This window comes from Porites lutea, chromosome 7 (assembly GCF_958299795.1).
Source record: "Porites lutea chromosome 7, jaPorLute2.1, whole genome shotgun sequence".
Taxonomy (NCBI): Eukaryota; Metazoa; Cnidaria; class Anthozoa; order Scleractinia; family Poritidae; genus Porites; species Porites lutea.
The window spans coordinates 20,239,318-20,251,329 of NC_133207.1; the positions used below are offsets into that span (position 1 = coordinate 20,239,318).

Consider the following 12,012-nt stretch of genomic DNA (forward strand, 5'->3'; position numbering starts at 1 on the left):
TCTTAGTTGCAAGGAGTTATTGATCTTCTCAAATTCCTGATCTATTATTAATACAGTAGACTTTCTCTAAGACGGACACCTTTGAAAGCAGCACTATGTGTCCGTCTTTGAGAGACGTCCGTCTTCGGGTGGACTGCCATTGTAGCATTTGAAATAAAGAAACAGAAATAAAATATCGTTTATGCACAAACTTGGTTTTAAATTACCTGTGGGTTTTACAGGTTCTTACACCGAGGGTGAGCCAAATTTTCCCGGGCAAAGCAATCTAATTTTACAGAAAAAGGTGTCTGGAATACACAAGGTTGTGAATTTCAAGGACCCTTCAAGACCTAACAAAGAAATCAAGTACTTTTTAAGGACCTAAACTTGACTCAAGGACTTTTCAAGATGACTAGCAATATTCAAGACCTTTTCAAGATTGTACAAACCATGAAAGCATTATAAACTCTCCTTGTTTGCAAACTGAACCATACAGTATTTTGTAGCTGGCTTTCTGAATTATCGCTTTTCTTACACGTGTTACAGACATGACTATGGAAACTGTAAACACAAAAGTCATTCAACAGTTCCAGATGACCATCATTTTTTCCAGAATTTATCTTGATTTCCCATCCTAAGTTGTTTCAAAACTTTTCAAGAATTCAGGCCTCTGTGATAACCTGTTTATACTGACTGAAGAAAAGCTAAAAAACAAATTGTTTTTTATACAGTTGCCAAATACTGTTTCATTGTAACAAGAAATTCATAAGTGTTTGTTTTAACTTCAAGACTTTGTTCTTCTGTAACAGAAATAATTATTACTTCTATTAGAGAAAAAGGGCAAACTTTCTAACTTGATTTATCAGAGTAAGAAATCCACAAAGGAGTTTGGCCAAACACTTATAAAGCTTGAAAATGCCATAGCAAAATTTCTGTGTTCTTTTGTCATCCCATTTGGGTTTATTATCCTGACCAATCAAGAAAAAATTGTTGGATGCTTAAATAACACTTCAAAGAGAAAATAAAACACACAATTCATTTGGTTAGATAACTTTAATTTGGACAACCATGAACTACACAAACAACAAACATAAGAAAACAGTGATCACCCGAGTGTTAACACCATGTCCATATTACTGAAGTTCGGTGCACCGCCAACAACTTATCCTGAGAAAAAAAGAGAGTATACAACACACAAGAACATAACACCCTTCCCAACTGCTGTTGTCAAGAAAATGCTTTAACAGAGGGCCTTAGGGTACAGAGGTGACAAATCATAACAAGGGTTTCAAAGCCTTTCAATAAATTCATTGATGGGAATTGATTCCTTTCATTGATACAATGATCCATTCACGAAATGAAAATCCAATATTTAACTTCAGACTTACTCAAAAATTATTGAATGTTGACTGGATCAATGAAAAAAGCCGTACCTGTACTCTCTTCCACATACAGCTTTCACAGACTACCCTGAGATAAGCTTAGCCACTACATGTGTTATGGGTTTCATCTGCACTAAAAGCCTTGGTCAGGATGTTCAAAGCCGGGTTAAGATAATCCGGGGTTGTGCAAAATTTGAATTCAAATATGAAAGCTTGAAAAGCAAATTCAGATTAATCCACTTTGTCCTCAACTTGATGAATGGATGCTCTAAAAAGAATAGAGAAATCATCCAAGAAAATAATCTTGAACAAAAGAAAAAGAAACCCGGATTAACATTTAATCCCGGCTTAGCAATAATCAGCTTTTGAACAACTAGGCCGGCCCTGACTGTGAAACTCTACATTTTTTTCTCATCAGAAATTGGTCCCAAACTCTTACATGCGCCCGCTATCTTTTTCTTTCCTGAGAAAGAGGTTGAGTTCAGTACTCCTTTAATAGAAAGGCTTTTAGTCATTGATCACGTCGATAATAGATCATTCAATCAATGTGCAATATTGGATAAAATGTTTCACAGATGGACCATTAATTCTATGGGGAAAAAAAGGGTGAAATCTTGTAAGGGTAACATAAATCAGTGTTTGAGATTCAACTTTAGATAGCATTTTGAGACATGCAACAGCAATACAAAGAAAGTCCTAATCACACATTCTTCATAGAATTCCATTTGACAGAACGTGCTGGCCAGACCACTGCGCTTGAAAACAAAATAGGCTTTTTCCAAGAGGTTTTGCTGAAAAACCTTCTCCTTTATGTATACTGTTTAGGATTTGACTGATCTGGCTGAATAGTTTTGTTTAGAAATAAATTTCTCATTTCTACGGTATTGGTCTGGCCAATCAGTTCTGACAAAATGGAAAGTGCCCCAGGAAAGACTGTACATGCCATTCAGGTTGTTAGAATGTTGCATGAGACAAAGAGGGTCAATCAAACTCTGACAACTCAGAACAACAGCAGAGGATACTTAGCTGAAATTCAGCAGCAGGTGTTGACATGGTAATAGATACTCCATGTGCCATCCACCACCACACAGCTTGAAATAAAAAGCAACATGATTAGCTAATCAATGCTTCCACAATAGCTACAAACAGAAAATTACAATCTTATGAACTGCTCCACTGCCAGGATCTGAATTACCCCTTTTCCCAAACTACTAAATAATCCTTTCAAAACAAGGAATGCACTATGAGAATAACTGTGTTTTTTAGTATGCAATTAAGTCAGTACTATAACATATTTGATACTACTGCACATAGCTATCTTTATTAACAGAAAACACTTTCATTGAGAAAATAGTCGCTATCTGTCTTTAATGCACATGATTTTACTTTCCGACAGCAACTAACAGAGGTAACATTTTTCTTTTCAAAGCATCAAACAGGCTTTACCTTTACAAGGAGTCAAGCCAGCTGTTCTGGACAACTGCATCTCCATTTCTCATTTTTGTGGTGCAGTCCAAAGGCAATGCCACTGGTATCAAGTGAACCAAGTGTCACAACACCACATCACCTACAATTCACAGGGTGGAAAACTGGTAGTTTAAGTCCACCTCTAAACATTATCTTAATACACAACAGCAGCAAAAACTGTAAACAAGAGTTCTACTCAGATGTCAAATATGCAAAGAGGCATTTTTCTTTCACTACCAGATGACCAGAGACAGGATTCTCTTTTCACATATAACATTGTCTCGAGGAAATAGAAAATGATTACCAGCCTGCTTCTAAAATCTCAGAAATTTAACTCGTAGCAACAAGACACCGAATCGATCAAATTCAACGCCTTTGAAGGGCATTTACACAGGCCTTAAAAAATCAATTTCATGCCAACCTACGCATTTCAAATATTACATAAATAAAATATTAACCTGCCAACTCATCAATGTTAAAAGAACCATTTTTTCCCCAATACATTTGAATTTCCCATTTTTTTCAGATTTCAATATAGCTAAATGTCTACATGAAGGAAATTAAAATAAAAGAAAATAACGAGTCACACGACCCGTTTAGTTTCGATGAACGTCTGCACTGAAGATAAATTTCAACAAAATTGTCTCACATTTCATGTGGATTTCGTCATTTCTTTTTGCTACCTAGTAGCAACTTTTACTTTCGTTAATTCTCTTTCAAGAGAAAAATTTGAGTTACGAAAGGCGATTTAGCCCTGCAGAAGAAGAAAAACCTTTTAACCTCAAGTTTTCTTCTTTGAGTGACTTGTTTTCTCTCTGTAACGCCTCCAGCTGACGAAGCAATTTTTCCTCTCCTATTTTTACCGCGTGCGCGGTCGTGCTTGTTGAAGACGAATTTTCCCTCGAAAACGAACATTCCTCTTTCTTTTGGTTAGCTTGATTATTCGTCAGTTCTTGGCAACGCTTGAGAAGTAATTCCTCTTTTCCTTCAAGTTCTATATATCTAGTTACTAGTTCGTTCTGTGACAGAGCCAGTAAACTTTCTTCTTGTATACGATTGTACGTGGCTTCGTAGTCTCTTTGAAAGAAATCCAAGTCGAAATCAAGCTCCTCGAAGTCCTGAACGAGATCCTCTTCAGACGAGTCGAAAGCAAAGTCTCTCTCTGACAGAGGTGTTCCTCTAACTGATCCTGGTGAGCTTGTACAATGGCTCGCTGGAGACGAAGACGAAGGAGAAGTGATAAAGAAAGGTTCGTTCACTTCTTTGTCCGCCATGATAAACTGCGTTGTGTTCTCGGGGGCCGCGGTCTTCGTCTTTCGCTGTTTAATGGGTACATCGTTTTCGTCTCTTCTCTCGACGCCAAACAGAGCACAGTACTTTCGCTTCTTCAATCGCCGAATTTTCTTCCTCTTTTGTGGCTTCACAACGACATTTTCGATCTCCATGTTCTTCTTGCAAACGAGCATTTCATAAATTTCTGTCGTTGCTTTCAGGCACATGAGAACGTCTAGTGACAAAAGGTTGCTGAGGAGTTTAAGTAATCCTTTGACAAGACGATCAAAAGAAAACCAAACGCTTTTCCTCTCTCTTGAAATCAAAATATTGCCCTTCTTTGAGCTCACAGAGCTTTCCCTCTGCACACACAACCTTCGTTTGAGAAAACGTCGGCGAAACGATTTCTTTTTTCTCCTCTTGTTACTATAACAACCAAAATGACATCACAATGACTAATTGCTTTTATGCCAAATATGGAAGACGCGTGTTGCCAGAAAAGCATTTTTCGCGCCAAAAATAGGCCGTGATACAAGGCCGCGATGGTTTCTGGGGATTTAACGCAACATCGACGTAAATTTTCGCTACAAAAACGTTTGGTGACGTCACTTAGTTTAAATAGACTTTCATACTTGCGTATTAAATAAATCCGGTATTTTCAAGTTTCCTTTTTTTGCTTTTCTTCTCTTTTCTTTTTATAATGAAACGTAAACCACTAATTGCAACCTTTAAAATAGTTGCCTCTGTCGGTTTGCATTGGTTTGCATTGGTTGCACTATTAAATTGAACAACCTGTACGGAATTTTGTTTGTGTGCTTTTTTTCTTGTCTGTTTCACAAAGTAAGCCAGAGGTTAAATGAGAAAACTATGGGGGAGGGGGTGAGAGTCAGTCTTCTTTCCCTTGCCCGCTCTCTCATCGTTTTCTCGTTTGACCTCGGTCCAGCTTTCGCTCGGCTGTATCCCTCAGTGAGGAAACCAAAAAGGAAATAACCTGAGATCAGGCTCTATTTTCGTTTCGCTTTGTATTTTAGTGCAACCACGTAAGAGAGAATTTATGACAACTGCTAAAATTGGGCCTAATCTCAGGTTGATATCATCTCAGTTTTAAGACAAATATCTGAAAAGGCAACTTTGTACCATTCGATGTCAATAACCAGGCGAGAACTATGGAGTGTTTTCACTCACGTGGCCAGCATCTACGCAAATTTATTGGAACAAAAGAAAGCGTTTGCATAAGAAAAGAGTTCAACTCCCAGAGGACTGGTTTGGGACACCAATATGGCCGCCGTTTCATTGCTTTGGGACACCAATATGGCCGCCGTGACGTCATGTGAAAACACTCTATATAAGGAACAGCTGTAGTGATGCTCAGGCAGACAGGCAGACGTTGTCCAGCTCTCGTCTGTCCCTTAAGCATGCTATATAACGCCTTATACGTACATGTGCAGATGATAACTCTCTCGTCACTCCTTCGTTCACAAAGCCCTTACTAAGTAATGTCTTTGATTAATTACATTTTTAAATGACTTTGATAAGTTACACGGATGAATACTAAAACAACTACCCCCCTCAGGTTCGATGCATATTCCCAGTTACGGGAGCCAATCAAAACGCGCCAAAATTGCAATCCATTGATTTGGTAAATATAACTGTAATACTGGTTAGTATAGTTCTGCCAGCTTCGAAGCCGACACGGTACAATGACAACACTCGTCACAGAGATACCACTTTCAAGAGTCTTCGGTCGCAGCTCCGCTCTGCCACTAAAGTCAGGGCAGTGAAAAGGTCTCCCCGGTAAAAGGTTCAAGATAATTGTGTCATAACAGAGGCCGGTCTATTATCCTATTTAGTCAGACGACTAAGGCCCGGTTCAAACGTCGAATTTCACATGTGCCGAACTTAACACGACAGTTAAATGCATGTGAAGTGCGAGGTTTGAATCAATTAAATTCGACTGTTTAAATTAAATGCGAAGTTTGCCGTGTCTGCGACTGAAACAGTCGAAGATTCGACTTAGGTTCGACTTTTGATTCAAAAGTCGCATTTCACATGTGCCGAACTTAATGCATGAATATTATTATATTACTTAGAATATTGACAGTGAACAGAGTTAAAATTCGACGAAGTTCAGAGACGATAAAAATCGAATGCCGTATTTAACTATTTTAGTCGACTAAAATAGGAATTAAAAAAGGAGAGTGTATCTGAGATTCCGCCCTCCCTAATGGGCCCGAAGACGTTGCTTGTTTTTCTTTAACATCACGTACTTTCCACTAGCTTCTTTTTCAAAACGAGGCGAAGTACAAAGTCTTCGATGCAATCTTGTGCGATCCTGTTGTTCAGTACCAAGGATCACTAAGGATGTTTTTATCGGGCAATTTCCGGGCTCCAAAACCGCCATTTCCAAAATGACGCCAAAAAAAGGAAACTACACTTTATTATTATTATTATTATTATTATTATTATTATTATTATTATTATTATTATTATTATTATTATTATTATTATTATTTTTATTTTTATGTCAAGCAACTCGTTCCTATCAAAAGCCTTCCTTACCCTTTTCCAGTAAAGCAAAATTACTTATGCATATGTTATGCATGTGTTATGCATAATTAGTTACTTATAATAATAATAATAATAATAATAATTACTTATGCATATATTACTTATACAAATGGCAAACGGCTCATGTGGGGGGTTGTTTGGCACGAAAAAAGTGTAAGAGTGGCACGAGGCGATAGCTTCAGGGGTGGGTAGGAGATATACTGAGTTGACTGGTGAAAGGGAGAACCCAGTAGTGAGGGGTGACGCAAAAACTGAACAGACGAGGTGCCAAACCGCATTGTTTATTTCGCGCTTCGCGTACTGGCAGCAAATTTTAAGAAATCATACTTTATTTTTTTTATGGGAAACATCGAAGTAACAATAATAAGGAACTTAAACCATGGATTGAATCGAAGGAGCAGAGAACTTAAAATTAAGGTGTTTTGATCGCTGCTCTTTAATCAGTGCGAGTCACACGAATCCGGACATTTTTGAAACCGCAATTTGTTTTCTCCTGATTCGTGCGTGTGGACGGGGCCCTAAACCACTCTGGAGAACTAGTGGGAACACAGTTTCTTGGGATCAGTTACCGGCCATTTTGAACCATTCACGGTGTGGAGTTCCCAGCTGACAGGGATAGAGAGTTCAGTTCCTAGCTGAGTACTTACGAAAGTCTTCTGTGTTATGCTTTATAGCGTGCTGCCTTTTTGATGGTGGCCCTTTCCGTGCTTCTTCCCTTTACCATGGCTCTTAGCTTTGACACGGTATATGTTTTTGGATTTGACTTATCCCTTTTCACTTTCTAGCTAATAGGCCTTTTCACGGCTTTTTCAACTTTTGACACGGACCAGTTAGGAAAAATCCGTGTCAACACCACTGGAAAGAGCTATTGAATTGCAAACAGTGTGACAGAAATGTTAATAAATGGTTTTTTCACTTTAATGTTTGTTTATTGTCCCTATTGGCTTTCGAGATGGTGTTAATGACTTGCATACTAGCGCAAATGAAAGTATATTTTTCTCTTTTGTATGCCGAATGACGCATATGAATGCCCAAAAGTGTTATTGAATGTTGATTAAAATGCAAAAATCGCTATTGAATCTGATTTATGGGCAAATGTTCGTATTTTCGCGCTAATGAATGTTTATTCGCGCAATTGATCGCCGTTTCACGCAAATGATTGCGTATTTTCTCGTAATGAACAGCAAAAGGTGTAATTCGTTTAATAACGTCTTAGTTTTGCTTTGCGTTATTTTCCTCACTTATATGTGTTGTCCGCGACTGTGCTCACATAGCCTGCAGAGCAGGCGTTTTTTACGTTTTTTAACGAAAACTCGGAGGTACTTTGATCGTGGCCGCCATCTTGAAAAGCAACCAAAAAGACTAACCCATCTACCTCTCCCTTGAAAACACTTTTTGACTCGTCCCAACTCTCTGGTAGTATTAACGTCCAAGATGGCGGGACAACGTTATCCTGAAAACAATTCATGGATCTCGCCCCAAAATACGCCTGCTATTTTTAACCCATCTACCTCTCCCTTAAAAACACTTTTTGACTCGTCCCAACTCTCTGGTAGTATTAACGTCCAAGATGGCGGGACAACGTTATCCTGAAAACAATTCATGGATCTCGCCCCAAAATACGCCTGCTTTGCAGGCTAGTGCTCACACGGTGGGTGGCTCCTCCTAAAATGTTCTGCAATTGGCCGATTCTTGGGTTGCACGTGACGTCACCAAAAATCAAACTAAGAAACCATCGATTCTTCTGAGTTTCTACTTTCACGAGGTATTACAGTACCTAAACACCTTTACATAAAAAAGTTTTTGGTTCGAAAGGGTTCTTCGTTTTGCGAGAGAGGACTCTTGAATTCCCAGGCTTTTGCGTGACGCGGCATTTAGACGGCGGCCGGGAAAGCTCTTACGTGGGTTAAAACATAACCGATTTTGGGAGATTTTGCAATGTAAACATTCCTTGTCTCAGAATAAATATTACTGTAATCTGTATGAGTTCCTCAAGCGAAGAATTCACGCATTAGTAGGAAAACTAGAAAACAGTTGGTATCCGGCGGCCATATTGGTGTTCCTGAAAGGGACACCAACATGGCGTTTCAATACAAAGCTTTATAAATTTAAGTAAACCGTTTTTCCCAATATCTCGCATTTGAAATATTTCACAGACCTGATTCTTGGCAAGGGTTTTTGTATATTTATCTTTTTTTATTTCCCAGATTCTAGTCCTTCTATATTGAATGGTTTGCATTTTTATTTTTCATTGCGTGACAGTGCAAGCCAAGAATAGGAATTAATGGAGCCGAAACCAATTGAAGAATTGCACGCATTTTAGGCATCCTACTGATGAACAGTTGGGACAGGTAGATATATTTTTTAGCAACTACTATAATTTGCAGTCTGTCTACTTTGAATTGAAAAAACGTTTTGAAGTTATAAAGTATGTATGGCTCGATCAGTTCGGTATTCAACAGCTCTGAATTTGAGATGACCTTGTTAAGAAGTATGGGAGACATTGATTAGTTCAAACTTAACAAAGCTAGTCTACAATTTTGCAAAAGCATTACAAATACTGAAGTATTAATTTCGTACTTTTGAGATTATCCGCTGGTCTAAATCCTCAGAAAAGAATATCTCGAGTTCCTTCGTTCTGCTTCAAAGACTTGGCGAACAAACTGACTGGGAACATCGAAAGTAGGAGAAACAACTCTTCATAGAGACAATTTACTCTACACATATGCATACTAGATTGCACTGCTTGATTCACTTCCGTAAAATACAGCGTTACTTCGACGACTAACGTCCCGTACAAAATGAAAAGCGCTGATGAAGTATTGGTCAACAGGCGAGCTAAACGTCTTGAGAAACTTATATTTGCATCCACAGCCTTTCTTCGCTCCCAGGAGTGAAAGCCCTTGTAAAAGGAGCCAAATAGAAGAACCGAGGATGGAACCAAAAAATGAACCAAGCAGCTTGTTAAAAGAATGCCCCCAACTTCTGGACTAAGACTCTGTTCCGAGTTGTAAGAAAAGCAGTTGATGGCTCCACAAAGTTCGTACGTGCGCCCAAAGACCTTTGACAAACCGCCTGAGATGAAAAACAAAGTAGCAATATTCAGAAACGAGTTAAGTTTGCGTTCTAAAAAGCTCCCGAGAGTTGAGGCAAGTTCGACGGCTGCGAAGAAATATATCGTCTGGAATGAGAATGTTGTGGCAAGAGCCATCCAGACCTGGCGCTTTGAGACAACCATGGCCACGTGAGTAATGATGTTGCAGATGTTCAGAAACAACAGGAAGGAAATCACGTTTTTTAAGCCTCTGGACGCACTGATGTTCCAAGATTTGAACATTCGAAAGAAAAGAAATGCGTTCACTACCACGCCAGAAGCAGGAAACAAAAATATTAACGAAGCCATAACTTTTTCGGTAAATAATTCATGCATGCACTCTTGTATTAAGTTATGTACATAATACGCGCGCTTAAATAGAATAATGATAGTGCGTATTAGTGCCTTGCGCTGAACAGAGTTTCACCAAAATCGCAAAGACCCAATTCGAGAAATTCAGCGGTTTCCAAATTTAGGTCATAATTTATGCGAAAATGATAAGCAAACTTTACACGGATTATATCTAATAAACTATGAGATTCATCTCTGTATTTTGGGCATCGTTATAAGAGATGGGTCCTTGCAAGTCAGCAAAACGCTTTAGGGCTTGTAAATGCGCGCCATTTCGAGCAAAGCAAACATATAGAAATTATAGTTTTAGCTATTTGTTGACGTTTGTCAACGTTTAAGATACCTTCATACCTTCATTTAGCGTTTTGGCTGAGTTTGTGCTTTGGGAGTTGTCTATTGTTTCTAGCCTGTCATTATACAGCATTCTTGTTCAGCACGCGTGCAATGACCACGCTTGGCTGACTTCCGAATGCTCACCTAGATATGATAATTTAGTATAAGAAAATAGAAGGGATTCCCGTCACGAGTTGGTTTAATTATTGGCTTGAATTAAACCTATGAAAAAATGATATTTTTTTTAATATTAAGTAGATTTAGGGTGCAGCACTTTTTTGATTTTTTTGCAAAGGCACAAGAAGCACGAGTATTGATTAAAAATTGTGAGTTAAACCTCTATGTATCACGCGATGGCCTGTCCCACTGTACCAAAATTATCATCTCCAGGTAAGCATTCGGAACTCAGCCAAGCGCGGTAATTGCACGCGTGCTGAACAAGAATGCTGTATCATGACAGACTATAGAAACAATAGACAACTCCCAAAGCACAAACTCAGCCAAAACGCTAAAAATCTTCAATGTTTACTCAAGTTTGGGCTTATAGAAGGTAATTTCACAGTTTTTCAATGACCATGAAATTCAGAGTCCGGGTAGTTAGTTAATCAATTGTGGCCCTGAAAAAAATTGAAGGAAAAAAAACTTCGAATTTTTAAGAAAATGCTTTTTTCGTATGAAGGTATCTTAAACGTTGACAAACATCAATAAATAGCGAAAACTATAATTTCTATATGTTTGCTTTGCTCGAAATGGCGCGCATTTACAAGGCCCTAAAGCGTTTTGCTGACTTGCAAGGACCCATCTCTTATAACGTTGCCCAAAATACAGAGATGAATCTCATAGTTTATTAGATATAATCCGTGTAAAGCCTTGCTTATCATTTTCGCATAAATTATGACCTAAATTTGGAAACCGCTGAATTTCTCGAATTGGGTCTTTGCGATTTTGGTGAAACTCTGTTCAGCGCGAGGCACTAATACGCACTATCATTATTCTATTTAAGCGCGCGTATTATGTACTTTCACGAAAAAATGCCGGCAACAGCAGATTTTCGACTCAGACCTCAAAGGGGCGTGGCATTATAACCACGTGACATTCGCCAAAAATTTTATGTTATATTGTAGAATGATCTATATGTTATCCATTCTATGTGTTAGACTTACGATAAAAGTAAAGGTGGGGATACCAGAGAGCTTCAAAGTAGGATGGTACCCCCCCCCCCCCAAAAAAAAAAAAAAACTGGGTCGAGTCACCTTAAGCCAAGTCAACTTTAGCAAGCGTTGTTTTTAAGGAGAAAGTTGACCCCTTCGTCCAAGTCAAAAGCGTTCGCGCATGTTCTAATTATCTAAAGCATCACTCGCGCGTGCTCGGATTGTCTCACCTTGAGCGAGTTTGGAGCGAGTTTTACCAGCTGGGCGAACCAAACTGTTTATATGGAGAAAAATTGACCCGGCTAGGAGAGTGACCCTGCCTCCACAAAAGGGTGAGCCGAGCCAGCTTTTAGTTTCTCACGTAAACAGTTCGCCACGCTTTGTGGTGGTGCCTCGCACAGAGTAGCTCGGGTAT

The 12,012-nt window shown here is 38.8% G+C and overlaps 1 protein-coding gene across 3 annotated transcripts; it reads right to left on the minus strand.

Annotated features, from left to right (window-relative positions):
• Window positions 1-1,013: 1,013 nt before the first annotated feature.
• LOC140942592 (uncharacterized) lies at window positions 1,014-4,495 on the minus strand. 3 transcript variants are annotated; one of them, XM_073391514.1, is made up of 3 exons: window positions 3,609-4,495; window positions 2,808-2,928; window positions 1,014-2,452 (listed from the first exon to the last, which is right to left on the minus strand). In XM_073391514.1, exons 1-2 carry the CDS (start codon window positions 4,325-4,327, stop codon window positions 2,925-2,927), a joined length of 723 nt encoding a protein of 240 aa, XP_073247615.1. In that variant the 5' UTR covers window positions 4,328-4,495; the 3' UTR covers window positions 1,014-2,452; window positions 2,808-2,924. The 3 variants fall into 3 exon arrangements, with proteins under 3 accessions (XP_073247615.1, XP_073247614.1, XP_073247616.1); XM_073391513.1 differs by having other exon boundaries at window positions 2,808-4,495; XM_073391515.1 differs by lacking the exon at window positions 1,014-2,452 and having other exon boundaries at window positions 2,606-2,928.
• Window positions 4,496-12,012: the final 7,517 nt, after the last annotated feature.